Raw genomic sequence first — 16,265 nt, 5'->3', positions numbered from 1 at the left:
CTTATGTAAACCTCAAGACTACAGTCAAACACCACTTCCTAGGAGCCTATTTGATCTCTCAGGCAGTTTTTAGTTCTATCTTCATATTCCCACAGAATACTAAAATTCCTTACATTCATTTGCACTTTTCTCACAGTATTGTAATGGTGAGTAGAAGAAAAAGTGTGAGGTTTGAAATCAGACAGTCCTAAATCCTACTTCCACCACTTGTTGCTACCTGATGACCATGAGGGAGTTACCTGTTTGTGGACCTCAGGGTTGTTGTGAAAATTAAATGAGGTAAAATAGTGGAAATGTCTATAATATAGTAGACTAGAAGTGACTTAATCATTCAGTCAATCTGGCACTCCTTCTGAGATTATATTTGCATATATAAAAGCTCAGGGCATTTGCTTGAAATTTCGTGAAGCAAACAATATAAAATGAGTTGCAAAGTTCTGAGAACCCCAGAGCCACTCAACTCCTTGATGGCATTGCATTACTAGGTCTACATCCTTGACCTGCCAGCACTGGCAGTTTCTGTTTTGCATTACTTGTACTGCTTCCTTACTTTTGCTTGTTTCAGAATGGCTCATGGATAACTGTCAAGGTCCTCAGAAAGTGCTTAGACTGTAGAGGCATCCACTTTCCTTTGCAGATGCACATACACCCTAACAAGTGAATCAGCATTTTCTATTTCTTCATTTTTTTCTCTCAACTCCAGCTCCTTTCTTCACCATCTAATATTTTTTGAACCGTCATCCACTGCCACACACTGAAACAGCAGCTTTGCATCCAAACAGTTGCAGATTCCAATCCTAAATCTATCTAGCTGTCTCTCCATCTGCAAAACAGGGTTTAAAATTTCACAATATATACAAATAGTGATATATGTTATAATATATAATAAAAATAATATAAAATACATAAAATAATTAAAAAAACATAAAAATCATGTTATATGTCAATTACATCTCAATAAAACAAAGCAAAACCAAAAAAACCCATACACACAACAAAAACCCGTTTTGTAAAGTTCTAATGACAGGGATTATAAAGACATGGATTAAGTGCCCAATGGGTGGGTCATGCTTAAAGGGGACGCATCATCACACAGGCAAGGGGCTTACCCCCGGTGCAGTTCTGGCTTTGAGGCGGGCGGGCTCTTTAAGGCTGCGTGGGCCTAGTCGCCTACGCCAGTCTCCCCGCCCTCCCTCGGACCTGGGGTGGGAACTCTCCAACCCGGAACTGACGGCCACGCGCTGCCGGCGCCGCCAACCCGCGTCCCGGAAGGAGCGAGCCTGCGACGCAGGAGCAAGTGAGTGAGAGCGGCGCCGCCCGCCGGCTGCAGGCGCGGCTGAAGCCGGGCGTACCCCGCCTCCTCGCCTTGGGTTCCCCCAAAGAAGGCGGGCGAGCAGCGTGCAGCCGCGCCGTGCCTCCTTGCGCGTCGGTTCCCGAAATAGGGCCTGCCCACCCCCAGCCGCCCGCGCCCCTCCCGTGGGCTGGGCGCGCCCTCTGCACACAGCGGCCCCGCCGCGGCGCCCAGACTGTGTAGCATCCCTGCCCCGGTCCCCGGCCCCTGCTCTGTCGCCCGCCGCCGGAGCGGTGACCGCCCGTCCCGCCGTTCCTCCGCTGCCACCGCTGCCGGCACCATGGGCAGCGAGCAGAGCTCCGAGGCCGAGAGCCGACCCAACGATCTGAACTCCTCAGGTCGGTGTCCTAACTCCCACCCTCCTCCAGCCGGCCCTGTCTGCTTGCGGAGGGAGATGCCTCCCGACCTAGTGGGGTCTGGGACCGGCGGCCAGGAACGCACAGAAAGCCCTCACCACGCTTTTTTCTTAAAAAAGGAAAAAATGTCACCATCTGTCCTAGCCTTGAGTCCCCTGATGGAAGTGAGTGCCTGTGACTGCAAGCTAAGTCGGCGTGGGTGCCCATGCGCATTATTTATTTTCGAAACAGCTGTTTCTGCCAGCTACAGCCTCCTCTTTAAAAGACGACCTAATTAATTTTTGGCGTTAGTACTCATGACTGACAGTGAGATTTGGCTCACACAGTGGGTGGATCATAGACAGGACCTCTAAGAAGAGGTTCCTTCTTAAAAACGGATCTTAGAGGTTCCTTTTCAGAAGGGATGTGTGACAGGTGTACAATCGCTTTGAATCCTTGTGTGCAAACGTCTCTAGAAACTGCATTGTCCTCTTAGAAGGTGTCTCGGCTCCTTTTCTAGTATTGTGGAAGTTGGCCAAGATGTTATAGTTGGCCAAAACGATAGATTTTGGTGTTTTCCTGTATTCTCCTTCCTGTCCATATTTTTAAGATCTCTCTCAGCATTTGAGGTAGGAATAGGAGAATTATTGTGCCTGGAGTATAGTGAGCACTCAATAAAGAAAACAGCTGATGCTTAATTAAGGATCATTTGCTGTTTTTTTTTTTTGTTACCCACAAACGCTAGGAGAACTGGGCCTGCTCTGGCTAAACTGTGGGGTTGCTAATCCAAACCGGTTAAATCTGGAGCCCCAAAAGAGCCCCTGGACATAGAACTTCTCTGTTCCTGGTAGGCTGTGTAATTCAAAATGCAGAAGCTGACAGATGTGGGGGTATTCCACACTCAAGTGTGTCCTTCAAGACTAGCTCAGCCCTGCGTTCTAGAGGCTAGATTGGGACAGCTTTTAATGGTGCAGCAGCATTTACCAGTTTTGCTGCATTCTTCCATTTCCTTGGAAGACCCAGAATATGATATCCTTTATACAAATACGGTTGATAATTGGTACTCCTTACTTTCTTGCCTCTATGTCAGGCCCGAAGCATATTTAGGGGGAGGAAGTGTGGCGTCTTTCTGATGTGCTTGCTTACCTGCTAACCAACAGCATGGGCTCTAACCAATGCTATAGCATACTAACCAATACTAACCAACAGCGTAGGTTAGAGTTTGCCTGTTCCCCTGTGCCAAGTGTTTTACATGTGTTTACGTTTAATCCTCAAAGAGAGCGCGTTTTACAGACACGGGCATAGCTAGAGGCGAGCTAGAATCGAGTGAAAGCCATTTTCTTCTGGGGTCTGGGGAAGGAGGAACCACTTAACTAGGAGCAGGAAAGATTTCTGGTTGGGATTTGTAAAAGGTTAGGTAAATTACCAAAAGAGGTTAAGAGAGATTTCTTGAAGAGCCGTAAAAGTAGCAGAGATTCTAAAAGAGTGAATGCCCAGCCTCAGGAGACACTAGCTTCCAGGAGGTGGGGCGGTTCTCTGGCATCCCTGGATCAGTCTTTGGGCCATGACTACGATGAGCCTGCAAATACTACCTTCTCGAGTGTAAAACACTTTAGAGGTTCATTCTTGCCCCAACCAGAAAGATACTTAGGAAGGGGAGGATATCTTGGTCTAGGGAGTCCTTGGTAGTTTGAATCACTTCCTTCCAAATGCATTACATTCTCACAATGGACCTGAAATTGACCCGCCTCTCTAGCAGTCCTACAAATGTATGAATTTTGCCTCAGCCTAGAAGGGACCTGCAGTTTATTTCTGCGCTTCTGGGACTAATGCCTGTGACCTGGAGGGTATGACAGGACTGGTGCCTCACGATAGACCCATCATCTAGGGTTGAGAAGCAGGGGTTTTCCCGTGACTAGGATCTGTTGAACATTCCTGGCTTGCTGTGATAGGGTGGATAGACAGCTTTGCAACCCCACTGTCACAGGGTTGGGCCATGTATGCCAACAACCATAGACCTCCAGTTCCTTTCCCAAGCACTGTTGGCCTTGGGTAAGTCACAGCCGAATTTTGTACCCTCATTTCCTCATTGGTAAAATAGGCACAAATGTCAGGAGGATCGAAGAAGTAAATATTAAAAACATAATCTGCCTATGTTTTTATGTACTGAATAATAAAATATTTCTAATTACAAAAGCAGTTTCATGCATGTTATAGTGTCCTGTAATATTTGAGTTTTTTTAATACTATAGGAAATAAGGAGTAAATATATATATTATATAGAAATAAAATATATAGAAAATAATTCATCCCTCTAGTCCATCCCCCACTGCAGGGTAACTATAGTTAGCATTTTTGTGTGTAAAATGACTATACTGACACAGCTTTGGTGAGGCATAGGTGGCTAGCTAAGATGCAGCTCCTGAGCTTATAACTTGATTTTCAGTGACCCCTTCTCCAGCTAAGCACAGAGCCAAGATGGATGATATTGTGGTTGTGGCCCAGGGCTCCCAGGCCTCACGGAACGTCAGCAACGATCCCGATGTCATCAAGTTGCAAGAGATTCCAACCTTCCAGCCGCTTTTGAAAGGTAAGGCTTGCATTTTGTCTTCTCTGGACTTGCTGGAAAGCTTTGCGTAGCCCTACTTCTCTCTCTCCAGGTAGCCATGTCTTACTCTTTCATCTCCTTTAGGTGTTTGTGTAAATAGCATCTTCTTGGTGAAGCCTTTCTTGATTGCCCTATTTAGAAATTGCAACCTTTTTTCCCACCTGGCTTTCTCTCTAGTACTTAATCACCACTGACTTACTGCAGAGTTTACTTATTTGTGTACTGTCTGTATTCTCTGCTAGAATGTGAGCTCCGTGATGGCAGGAACTTTCTGTGTTTTGTGCTCTGTTTTATTCTCAGCACTTGGAATAGAGCCTCAATAAAGTAGAGACTGAACAAGTGAATGAATGAATGAATGATGTTGGAGTTGGCACCTGCCTGTTTTATTTCCAGGGAAAGATTTTCATTCTTTTTTTTTGGTGAGGAAGATTGGCCCTGAGCTAACATCTGTTGTCAGTCTTCCTCTTTTTTTTTTTTTTTAAAGATTTTATTTTTTCCTTTTTCTCCCCAAAGCCCCCCGGTACATAGTTGTATATATTCTTTAGTTGTGGGTCCTTCTAGTTGTGGCATGTGGGATGCTGCCTCAGCATGGCCTGACGAGCGGTGCCATGTCCGCGCCCAGGATCCAAACCGGCGAAACCCTAGATTGCTGCAGCGGAGCGCGCGAACTTAACCACTCGGCCATGGGGCCAGCCCCTAAGTCTTCCTCTTTTTGCTTGACACCGCCACAGCATGGCTTGACGAGTGGTGTGTAGGTCCCTGCCTGGGATCTGGGCACACACCTATGGGCCACTGAAGTGCAGTGTGCAAACTTAACTGAGCTGGCCCCAAGATTTTCATTATTTTTTGTGGTCTGGACTACAATTGACTAGTTCAGATCCATAGAGAAAATCTTTGTGACCACTGGTATACTTGTAATTCATCCTGGCAGCCATTTTGTATGAGAGGAGAGAATGTGTGCAAACCATCAGCCCTCCTGATTTGTGTATATTGCGGTAGTTACCTTGTAATATGAATTTTATTATTCAAGAATTTTACTGTATATTTTTATTAACTTTATATTAATATATGATTTTATTTTATTATTTTCATATCTCCGTTGACTAGTGGTAGTGATTTTCTATTAACTGAATGGGGTTTCTGCTATAAGAATCCCTCTTTCTGTCTCCCTCTCTCCTGAACCTAAGGCCCTGGGTTACTTCCTGGTACACTATAACATAAAACGTCTTACATCTACATAGCAATTTGTATTAACCCTCCCCTCCGCAGCACACACATCATCCCTTTAATTCTTACGTCATTCAATATGTTTGAATGATTCGTGCCAGATCAGACAGGTGGCAGAGAGGTTGAACTTGAACCTCGTCACCGATGTCAAATCCTATACTAGTTACACTATTCCACACTGTACTTAAAAAACAAAAATAAAACAAATGGTGCTTTATAGATGAGCCGTATATCATCTCATTCCTCCCAGCACTTTGTCTGCTTTACAGACAAGGAAATAGAAGCTTTCAGTCTTTTCCCACAGGCCTAAGTCTTAGGCTTTGGTGAACTCTTCTGGCTCTTGCATAGAACAACACTTTACATCCTGTTACCCATCTTACTAGTTTTCATTATTTTGAGGAATAATGTGACTCTCCAAAGACGCCAACATTAATGAAATTTTGCATATCTCCACATATCCTTGTACGGTCAGGTTAAAGGGCAATCAGATGAAATTTCTCTTTAGAAATAGAGGTGGACACCTGTATTCTGTACTCCATCCCTTCTGGAGTCGCACGTGGTATTGCCCACAGTCACAATTTTCATGCCTCTGCTTCCTGTTAGTCGTGTCCTTTCTCCTCCCAAAGTCTTCCAGTCCTAGGTAAGGTCTTCTGTGACAAATTTTTGTCCCCACTTTAGAGAAATACTAAAAACAAGCAAAAACAAAACAACGACAACAAGAAAAACACCAGAACTTTGAGATATATTTAATAATGTTTTGGGATTAGTGTTTCTTTTATAAGCATTTGAAATAATACGTATTTTATGATGATAAGTGGACTAGTGGAGAAACATCTCGGAGAAGGCTTGGTTTAAGGGCAGCTAACCTCAGAGTTAAATCGTCGCTGGGAGCCCTAAAAGTGAGTAATTCTGTAGTGCGGTTAATGCCATGCAGCTGGCCTTGGTCACACTGATACCTGGATTTTAATGGGGACGTGGCCCCCAACTAGCTGTGTTGCCCTGGCCTTGTTTTTCACTTCTTTGAGCCTTGGTTGTTGAGAACATTGAGAATAGGTGTGGGGGAGGGGAAAGCTGGCGGGGAGCAGATTAGGAGGTGATCTGGGATTTGGCTCGGGAAGGTGGAGAAATTACCTGATGAGAGAGGCATGAAAATAGAAATGGCAACATGTGGCAGTGGCCAGACTGCAGGGAACGCAAAAGACCAGTGAGCATTTGATTCAATGCTCTTGTTTCAGTTGTGAAGAAGAAACCTCTTGGACAGTTATTAGAAGAGATAGGCAGTGGGGACAACTGCGTGGAAATAATAATAAATATAATTATAATAATAGTAGCTAATCCCAAATCCCCATAATCTGCATCATAGTTATTATTCTTTCCATTTTACAGATTAAAACATTGAGTGCTAAAATTCATTGTATAAAGTCACATGGCTATTAGTGATGGCCATCTCAAGATGGCATCAGAATATTGAGTTTTTAAGTATTTTGTACATAGAATAAGACTAAACTTCCGATTTTAGCAAAGCCCTATAAAAATCTCTAGGCTGCAGGGGCTGGCCCGGAGGCGCGGTGGTTAAGTTTTTGCACTCTGCTATGGCCGCGCCTGGGGTTTGCAGGTTCAGATCCCGGGCATGAACCTAGCACCACTCATCAGGCCACGCTGTGGCAGCATCCCACATAAAAAAAATAGAGGAAGATTGGCATAGATGTTAGCTCAGCGACAATCTTGCTCAAGCAAAAAGAGGAAGATTGACAAGAGATGTTAGTTCAGGGCCAGTCATCCTCACAAAAAGAAAAAAGGAAAAACTCTAGGCTGTAACAGGAAGCAGGGTGATGGGTGTGAGTTGGTTTGCATTTTGAAGTGCAGCATTTGTCGCAGAGCCTCCTGCTTTGACATTGTTCTGCCAGGTGATTTAAAGCCCTGCTGGGGCCTGCTGGGCTGCTCCAGGGGCCGCTCATCACTGTCCCCTTTATACTCTCTTCTCTTCTTTCCCCCTTTCCTGCTTTCAGGATGAGGCTATTTCTCAAAGTAGTAAAAGGGCCACACAGTGAGGGCTGTACCCACCCAGGTTTGATTTCAGAAAGCTTTTATTCAAGTTAATGACAGTTTATTCTTTCCAAACAATATATTCCAGTATTACACAGAGTTCACTATTGTTCCATAATGTCATATGATGGAATGCTGCCGCTGGTGGGTGATCTGCAGAGGCAGTGGCTGGGCGAGTTTAGGGCTATTTGTATGACTGAGGTAATGTTTGCATTTTTAATAAGCAAGCAGATTCTTTCTTTGGTCTTAACTCTTTTGGATAAATATACCAGAGTCTAATTTATGCTCCATACTAATGTCAAATATCTGTTCTTTTTTTTTTAGCCAAAAGAATTTCTGTTTTTCATAGCAGTCTCTGAATTAGCAATTTATTTTGAAATATAAAATATTTAATAGAAAATGAAAAATTAAAAAATTAGAAAGTAGCAGTAAATGGCCACAACAGAACACGAAAGCACAATGTATTTGATGTAAATTAGTCAGATTTCCAGGGGTTAAACCAACCCTATAGATTTCTTGCTTAAAATGCAACCACTCATGTTTTTTAATGAATCACACTATTTTGTGTACTTCTATAGAAATGAAATATTCAACAAGAGAAATGCAACATTAATGTTTTATATATAAAGTTATAAAAATACTTATTCTGTTCATGAATGTATGCTTACATATGCCAGACACGCACGCATGCATGGGCGTGCGTGCACATATGACATTCTTTGCAACTGACCTATTTTTGTTACTGACCTTCGTTACAACATTGGCTTGTCTTGCTGCGTAAGGAAGGGACTGTCCTTGTTACCAACAAGGAAGGTCAAACACATATAGTGTAGATGCTTAAGTGATGCTAATAGGGAGTTTGTGTTTGGTTGTTAAAAACATAATGTATGGGGCCGGCCCAGGGGCCGAGTTGTTAAGTTTGTACGCTCTGCTTCGCTGGCCCAGGGTTTCACCAGTTTGGATCCTGGGCGCGGGCATGGCACCATTCATCAGGCCATGCTGAGGCGGCATCTGACATGCCACAACTAGAAGGACCCACAAGTAAAAATATACAACTATGTACCCTGGGGGCTTTGGGGAGAAAAAGGAAAAATAAAATCCTGAAACAAAATAAAACAAAACAAAAACCATAATATATGTGAAGTAGATTTTCACAGTTGAAAAGAGCCTGGGGCCTTTCTTGTTGGAGCAAAATCTCATGGAACAGGCTCTCAGATCACATGGAACATTGAGAATGTGTTGAGATTGAAGCTGGGGAAGAATGAATCAATGGAACATGGTGGTAAGAACATGAGGGAGCTACATTTCAAATGAGCAGTTTATTCATATCTTTCTCACCCGTTCATCCATTAGCCAGACAAATAAAATATAGGTAGAAAGTCTTTGCATTTATCAGACACCTGTCTCTGCCACGATGAGACCTCATCTCTGCTTTGGGAAATGAAGTGCCAAAGGAGGAGTTGAGAGACTGGATGTTAATCAGAGCACGGTCTTCTCTGAAGGGCCTAAAGATGACCCCTGAGCCTAGGGTTGATCCTAAGAGTATGTTTTCCCCAAACACCACGTTTGAAGAGTTGATAACTTATTGCTGATTGCCTTGCAGGTTTATTTGTGTATGTAATAGCTCTTCAGTTAACCTTTTAAACGTGGCCGTTAGCCAGCAAAGTGTGAGCGTTACTCGGAAGAGTGGGAAGCACCAGGCAAATGATCGCTTTAAACCGGTTGAGTAGGTGAAGCCACTTGGCAAGAGCAGCCCCACTTTTTCCTCACTCCGGTAAATCTCTGTACCTGGCTCCCTTCTTGTTTCTTTTCGTTAAATCTCAGAGAAGAGAGTTTTTTTCAGTTGTACTCCTTTTTCAGTTGTTTCTGTGCCTCTCTGCAACTTCACACCTCTCCATTTCACTTTTTCCTTTATCTGCTGGGACTTTGCATCTGTGCTTTCCTTGTCTCTAACATCTAGCTTAGTGAACCCCTTTCCTCTTGTGCAGACACACGGATCTTCCCATCTTTTAAATAGAAAAGACAAAAATACCGTCTTTTGATTCCATTGTCCCTCCTGGCTACCATGCTTTCTCTTTTCTTATCTCTGCTGCCAAATTTACTGACGACATGGCCACTCTATGCTGTCACTGCATCCTTTCTGTTTCTTCCATTCTCGAGGTTCTGTGGTCAGGTCGAGGTTCTGTGGTCAGGCTCTCATACATCATTTCATTAACATTTGCTTCTTTGGAGGGTTACTAGTGGTTTCTTCTTGTGCCTAAAGTTTTTCTCAGTTCACCTTCTTCTCTTCTTTTCCATGTTTAACATAGATTTCCATCCCACCTATTAAAGCTCCCTTCCTTTAGCTTTACGACTCTTCTCCCCCCGCCCCCCTGCCATATTCTGGTTTTTCTCTCTCACTCAGTAGCCTCTATTCTCTGCACAGCATTGCCTGTGCTCTTTTGGAGTTTTGAAATATATACATCTAGATGATTCTAAGTCTTTATCATCAGCTTCTTGTCCGTTTCTCCAAATATGAACTAATCAACACAGCCAGGTGTTGGTACTTTAAATTCAGCCTGCCCCATCTTCCACCTGTGTATATATTAATTTATTCGTTTCATTTATTTATTCCACAGACATTTACAGGACCTTATTTTTTATGGAAGATTAGCCCTGAGCTAACATCTGCTGCCAATCCTCCTCTTTTTGCTGAGGAAGACTGGCCCTGAGCTAACATCTGTGCCCATCTTCCTCTACTTTATATGTGGGACACCTGCCACAGCATGGCATGCCAAGCGGTGCCATGTCCGCACCTGGGATCTGAACCGGTGAACCCTGGGCTGCCAAAGCGGGACGTGTGCACTTAACCACTGCGCCATCGGGCCGGCCCCAGGACCTTATTTTTGTTAGGTAAATAAGACGCATTCATGTGCACTTGAAAAGAATGTGTTCTACAGTTGTCGGGGATAGTGTTTTAGGTCAAGGTGTGGTTGATGGTGTTTAATTAATTAATTAATTCTATCACTTACTGCAAGAGATGTGTTAAAATCTCCAGCTGTGACGTGAAGTTGTCTATTCTTTTTATCCTGTCTGTGTTTTGGAAATCTGTTATTAGGCATGTACACATTATTATATTGGCCCTTTTATCATTGTGAAATGTCCTTCATCTATGGTATTATGCCCTATCTTGAAGTCTGTTTTCTCTCATGGAAATAAAGCCACTCCAACGTTGTACACTTACTGTTTGCATGGTATGTCTTTTTCCATTCTTTTATTTATTTATATTTTTATCTATGTCTTTATATTTAAAGTACATCTCTTGTACACAGCGTATAGTTGGGTCTTGCTTCTGTATCTAGGCTGACAGTTTGCCTTTTAATTGGAGTATAAATTGATATGGTTGGATTTAGGTGTACCATTTTGTTCTTCATTTTCTATTTGTGCTGCTTTTGATCCCTTTCATACTCCTTTCCTGACATTTTTGGATCAACTGACTATTTTTTAGTATTCCATTTTACTTTCTCTATTAGCTTTTTTAGTTGTACTCTTTTGCATTATTATTATTACTATTTTCTTCTTCTTCTTCTCCCCAAAGCCCCCCAGTACATAGTTGTATATTCTAGTTGTAGGTCCTTCTGGTTTTGCTGTGTGGGACACCATCTCAGCGTGGCTTGATGAGTGGTGCCATGTCTTCGCCCAGGATCCGAACTGGTGAAACCCTGGGCTGCTGAAGCAGAGGGTCGAACTTAACCACTCCGCCACGGGGCCGGCCCCTGTATTGTTTTTCAGTGCTTGCTCTAGGGATTACAATATACATCCTTAACTTATAGTTCACATGGAGTTAATATTGTACCAGTTCACATAAAATGTAAGAACCTTCCAATGGTATGGTTCCACTCTGTCCTCCTTCTCTATGCTAATAGCTCCGTACAGTGCATCTCCGTGTCAGAAATCCCATGTGGTTTTATATATGTATATGTACTGTTTAAACAATCATCTATCTTTGAAAGAAATTAGGAGAAGAAAAAACTGTATATAGAATGTTATCTTTACCCACATGTCTTAATTCCTTCCTGTAGATTCAAGTTCCATTTGATGTCATTTATTTTTAGTCTGAAGAACTTCTTGTAGCATTTCTTGTAGGGCAGGTCAGTTGGAAACCAATTCTTTCTGTTTTTATTTATGTGAAGATGTCAGTTTTTGTTCAGTTTCGTTATAAAGTTTCTTTCCTTTTTTTGGTAATTACTGAATTCTTAAGGAGACATTGTGAGACTCTGTGAAATCTGATTTTTCAGCACACTTGCTTCCACCAATTATAATATGCATTGATGTTTCTTGCTTGAATTAAATATACAGAGATGGTTGCCAAATAGTGATTTTCTAACTTTATCATTCCTTCTACATTTATTAGTTTTCATTATACTGTCAGGAGGAGCTTTCTCTTTTCCCTATTTATTTATTCATTTATTTATTTGTCAGCCTGAAACGGTGAATTCTTATTTTATTCAATGAGTTATAATCTGTGGCAATCATTATTTTCAATCTCAAAATTCTCCAAATTTAGCCAGTTGGCGCACTGTCAGTCTAGCTTTCTGTGTCCTTTTGACATATGCTCATTATTCTTTGAATATGTTTTTATTTCCTGGCGCAATATAATGTTCCCAGTTTATCTTGTTTTTCCCTGGCCTCAGCCCTAGAATCAGGCATTTCTCCAGGAACCTCAGTTCTTTTAGTGGTGAGTGGTATTTAGAAACTGCTCCTAGGCCCTCTCAGTGGATTTAGCAAGGAAATGTTCATATGTATATACGTACATACGCAGTCACACATTTACCCATATATTTATTTCTATATTTACCTGTATATTGAAAATGAGCTCACACTGGTGTGCTCCATATGTCTTTGATCTATAGGTTTACAGGTTTTCTCAAATACTTTGGACATTGTTTCTTCCAATATTTTTCTGTCCCCACTGCTGCCTCTTTCTGGGTCTCCAGTTTCTGTGTTAGACCACTTGATATTTTCTCACAGGTCACTGATGCACCTTTCAAAATTTTTTTTTCTTTTTAGTCATTTTCCTTTCTCTCCTCACTTAGGATAATTTTTATTGCTGTGTTTCCAGGTTCAGTGGTCTTTTTTACTGTCATGTCTATGCTGCCCTTAATCCCATTCAGTGTATTTTTAATTTCAGATAATTGTATTTTTCAGCTTTCAATGTTCCTCTCCTTTTTTTTTTTTTAAAGATTTTATTTGTTTCCTTTTTCTCCCCAAAGCACCCTGGTACATAGTTGTATGTTCTTTGTTGTGGGACCTGCTAATTGTGGCATGTGGGACGCTGCCTCAGCGTGGTTTGATGAGCAGTGCCATGTCTGCGCCCAGGATTCGAACCAACGAAACACTGGGCCACCTGCAGCGGTGCGCGCAAACTTAACCACTCGGCCACGGGGCCAGCCTGATGTTCCTCTCCTTTTTAAAAAAAGTCTTCATTTGGGTCCATCCCAGGGGTGCAGTGGTTAAGTTTGCACGTTCCGCTTTGGTGGCCCGGGGTTCACTGGTTCGGATCCCAGATGCGGACATGGCACCACTTGTCAAGCCGTGCTGTGGTAGGCATGCCACATATAAAGTAGAGGAAGATGGGCACAGATGTTAGCTCAGGGCCAGTCTTCCTCAGCAAAAAGAGGAGGATTGGCAGCAGATGTTAGCTCAGGGCTAATCTTCCTCAAAAAAAATTAATAAATAAAAATTAAAAAAATTTTTTAAAGTCTTATTTTCTCTGCTTATCATGCTTATGCTTTCCTCTACTTTTTGCACATATAGAGTGTATTTATAATAACTTATTTGTTTGTTTGTTTGGTTGTTTTTTTGAGGAGGATTAGCCCTGAGCTAACTTCTGCCATCAGTCCTCTTCGGTTTTTTTTGCTGAGGAAGGCTGGCCCTGAGCTAACATCCATGCCCATCTTCCTCTACTTTATATGTGGGACACCTGCCACAGCATGGCTTGATAAGCGGTGTATAGGTCTGCACCCAGGATCCAAACCAGCAAACCCTGGGCCACTGAAGCGGAGCATGCAAACTTAACTGCTGCACCACTGGGCTGGCCCTATAATAACTTTTTTTTTTTTTTGAGGAAGATTAGCCCTCAGCTAACTACTGCCAGCCCTCCTCTTTTTGCTCAGGAAGGCTGGCTCTGAGCTAACATCTGTGCCCATCTTCCTCTAGTTTATACGTGGGACGCCTACCACAGCATGGCTGCCAAGTAGTGCCATGTCCGCACCCAGGATCCGAACCAGTGAACCCCGGGCCGCCGAGAAGCGGAACGTGTGAACTTAACCGCTGCGCCACCGGGCCGGCCCCCTATAATAACTCTTTTAACTCTTGTTTGCTAGTCCATCATTGCTAGATCTGTTTTTTATTGAATGAACTTTCTCCTTGTTACAGGTCCTATTTTCTTGCTTCTTTGCATGCCTGGAAATTTTTTATTGTGTGCCAAACATTGTATATCTTATGTTTTTAGGTGCTGGATTTTGCTTTAGTCCCTTAAAGGATATTGTACTTTGTTCTGACATACTCTTAACCCGACATGAGTTTCAGAAAATGTTTGCCTATTGCTTTCCTGTAGTTCTTTCTCCAGCCTTGTGGCATTTCACCTCATAAATGCACAGCTCGTTGTGCAGCGGGGGCTGTTTGTGGGTGCCCTGTGCACGTCTCCAGAGCGCTCTCTTAGTGAGCTCCCGCCTCTCCCATATTCTGCTGGGTAACTTCTGATGCCTTAGTCTCCCCAAACTCTGCCCTCTCTCTTCCACTCGCTGAGGCCGCTGGGCTGTTTGTGGGTATCTCTCCCTGGTCCGCATCCTGGAAACTGCCTTCTGGGAGTAAGCTGGGGAAACGATAGGGCTGGCTATTTCCTTCTCTCAGGGATCAGAGTCCTGCACTGCCTGTTAGACAGTCTCTACACAGACTGTTGCAGATATTTTGTCTGGTTTTCTAGTTGTTTATGACTGGAAGGCATCATAGCAGTTAATCCTTCACGGGCGGAAGCAAAGAGCCTCCAAAAAATGCTTTTGAATCTGTATTTTTTGTCCCTTACCACTTCTTCCATTTTACTTAAAAGCCTCGTGCCAACAGCCTTTGATTACTGCATTTATCATTAATTTCTACAGTATGTGGGTAAACACCTGCCAAGCGTGTGTTTCAGACAGTGGAGATGCAAAGAATATAAGACACGGTTGCTGCCCCTTGGGAGTATATAGTTTTGTGAGTGACTTAGACAGGTAAATAACTCGTAAAAATATAGTTGAGTAATACGGGCCAGATGCCCAAAAGACTAGGCATGTGTGGAGGAGAGTCATTCGTTTGACCTGGGAATTTGAGGCGGGCTTCACAGAGGAAGTAACGTTTGAGCCTGGCTTTGAGGGGTAAATAGTGGGTAGCCACACAGAGAGGACGGGGTCATGGAGCGTATTCATGGTTTGAAGTCTTCTATATAAGTAAAAAGATATAATTAAAATGTGCCAGAAGGATTCTTGATGAAAATTGTATCTAGGATGTAAGGCTTTCTTTTCTTTTCTTGGTCTAGGTATTAAAATTCTGATTTTACTATCAAGCCATGTTAAAATTAACTTCCTGGAATAATTAACTGTCAAATAGTTTATGTACTGATTATTCATTTTTTTGTTTTTTTTTTTAAAGTTTTTAATTTGTGTTACCTTATGAATTTAGACAAAATAGATATGGTTTACTTCAGCTGGCATCCAAGGATATAGCTTTCTAAGTAACAGCATTTTCTGCCTGAGCTAGCCAGTGACTCCTGGAATATGACTCAAAAGATAGGTGAATGTGTTTCCTTTTAAGGCTCCAGTTTGTCAGTAGTTTCCACGACGTGACAGCCCAGAAACATTCTAAGGCTGAATAGTATAAAATTTTGTCAGTCATCTTCAATTTTTCTACTTTTCCAAAATCACATATAAAAATTCTTCTATTTTTTTATGTATAGTGACAGATGTTAACTAACTTATTGTGTTGATCATTTTGCAACGTATACAGATAGTCTCATCCCTGTATTGTACACCTAAAGCTAATTAATGTTATATGTCAATTATACCTTAATAAAAAAGTCATTCTGCTTCTACAAACATTAGCATTTGAGACTGATATGTTTATTTAGGAAAACTGAGGTTTTAAATGTGTTCCCAGAATTAAAAAAAATTCCATTCTTCCCACTCCCCAAATTTTAACTGATTATTGGACAAATTGATTTGATGCTAAGTTTTTAGTATTTGGAATTGGTAATAGATAATGTTTTTCATTCCTGGGCACAAGTGGAAGTCACATGCTCTTATTAGAATGTGATGTTTCAACTTATTACACCAAATATTCATGTAACCAAATTCATTGGGCTCTTGCTGTTCATTAGATATTGTTAGGCTAGAGATAAAAAACCAAAAAACGTTACTTTTTTCCATGAAGAGCTCACAGTCTAGTGAGAGAAACTATATTGTTAACAGATAAATTACGATTCAACCTGGTAAGTGCTGTAAATAAAGTGTAACTCTTTAGAGAACCTAAAGGATGGGACAACTTATTCTGTCTGAGAGAAGCAGGAAGGTTGACTAGAATCAGAATAACACAGAAGAATTTATATTCATAGTCTTAATAGTAATTATTTCTAAAACTTTATTACACAGAAGAAGCCATTTGGGGAAACTTTTTTAAAAATGCT

The 16,265-nt window shown here is 42.0% G+C and overlaps 1 protein-coding gene across 2 annotated transcripts in view; it reads left to right on the top strand.

Moving 5' to 3' along the window:
• The first annotated feature begins 1,222 nt into the window (after window positions 1-1,222).
• The window catches only part of BORCS5 (BLOC-1 related complex subunit 5), an 83,123-nt gene continuing 68,080 nt past the window's right edge, over window positions 1,223-16,265 (top strand). Inside the window, exons 1-2 of one of the 2 annotated variants that reach the window (XM_046639781.1) lie at window positions 1,223-1,297; window positions 4,133-4,276. In XM_046639781.1, the coding sequence (XP_046495737.1) occupies window position 1,297; window positions 4,133-4,276 (145 nt within the window). In that variant the 5' untranslated portion in view covers window positions 1,223-1,296. The other variant, XM_046639776.1, reaches the window with a different exon arrangement.

The sequence above is a fragment of the Equus quagga genome, chromosome 1, assembly GCF_021613505.1.
Source record: "Equus quagga isolate Etosha38 chromosome 1, UCLA_HA_Equagga_1.0, whole genome shotgun sequence".
Lineage (NCBI taxonomy): Eukaryota > Metazoa > Chordata > Mammalia > Perissodactyla > Equidae > Equus > Equus quagga.
Note: the sequence above shows the minus strand (reverse complement) of the source record. Positions and strands in the feature narration are given on the sequence as shown.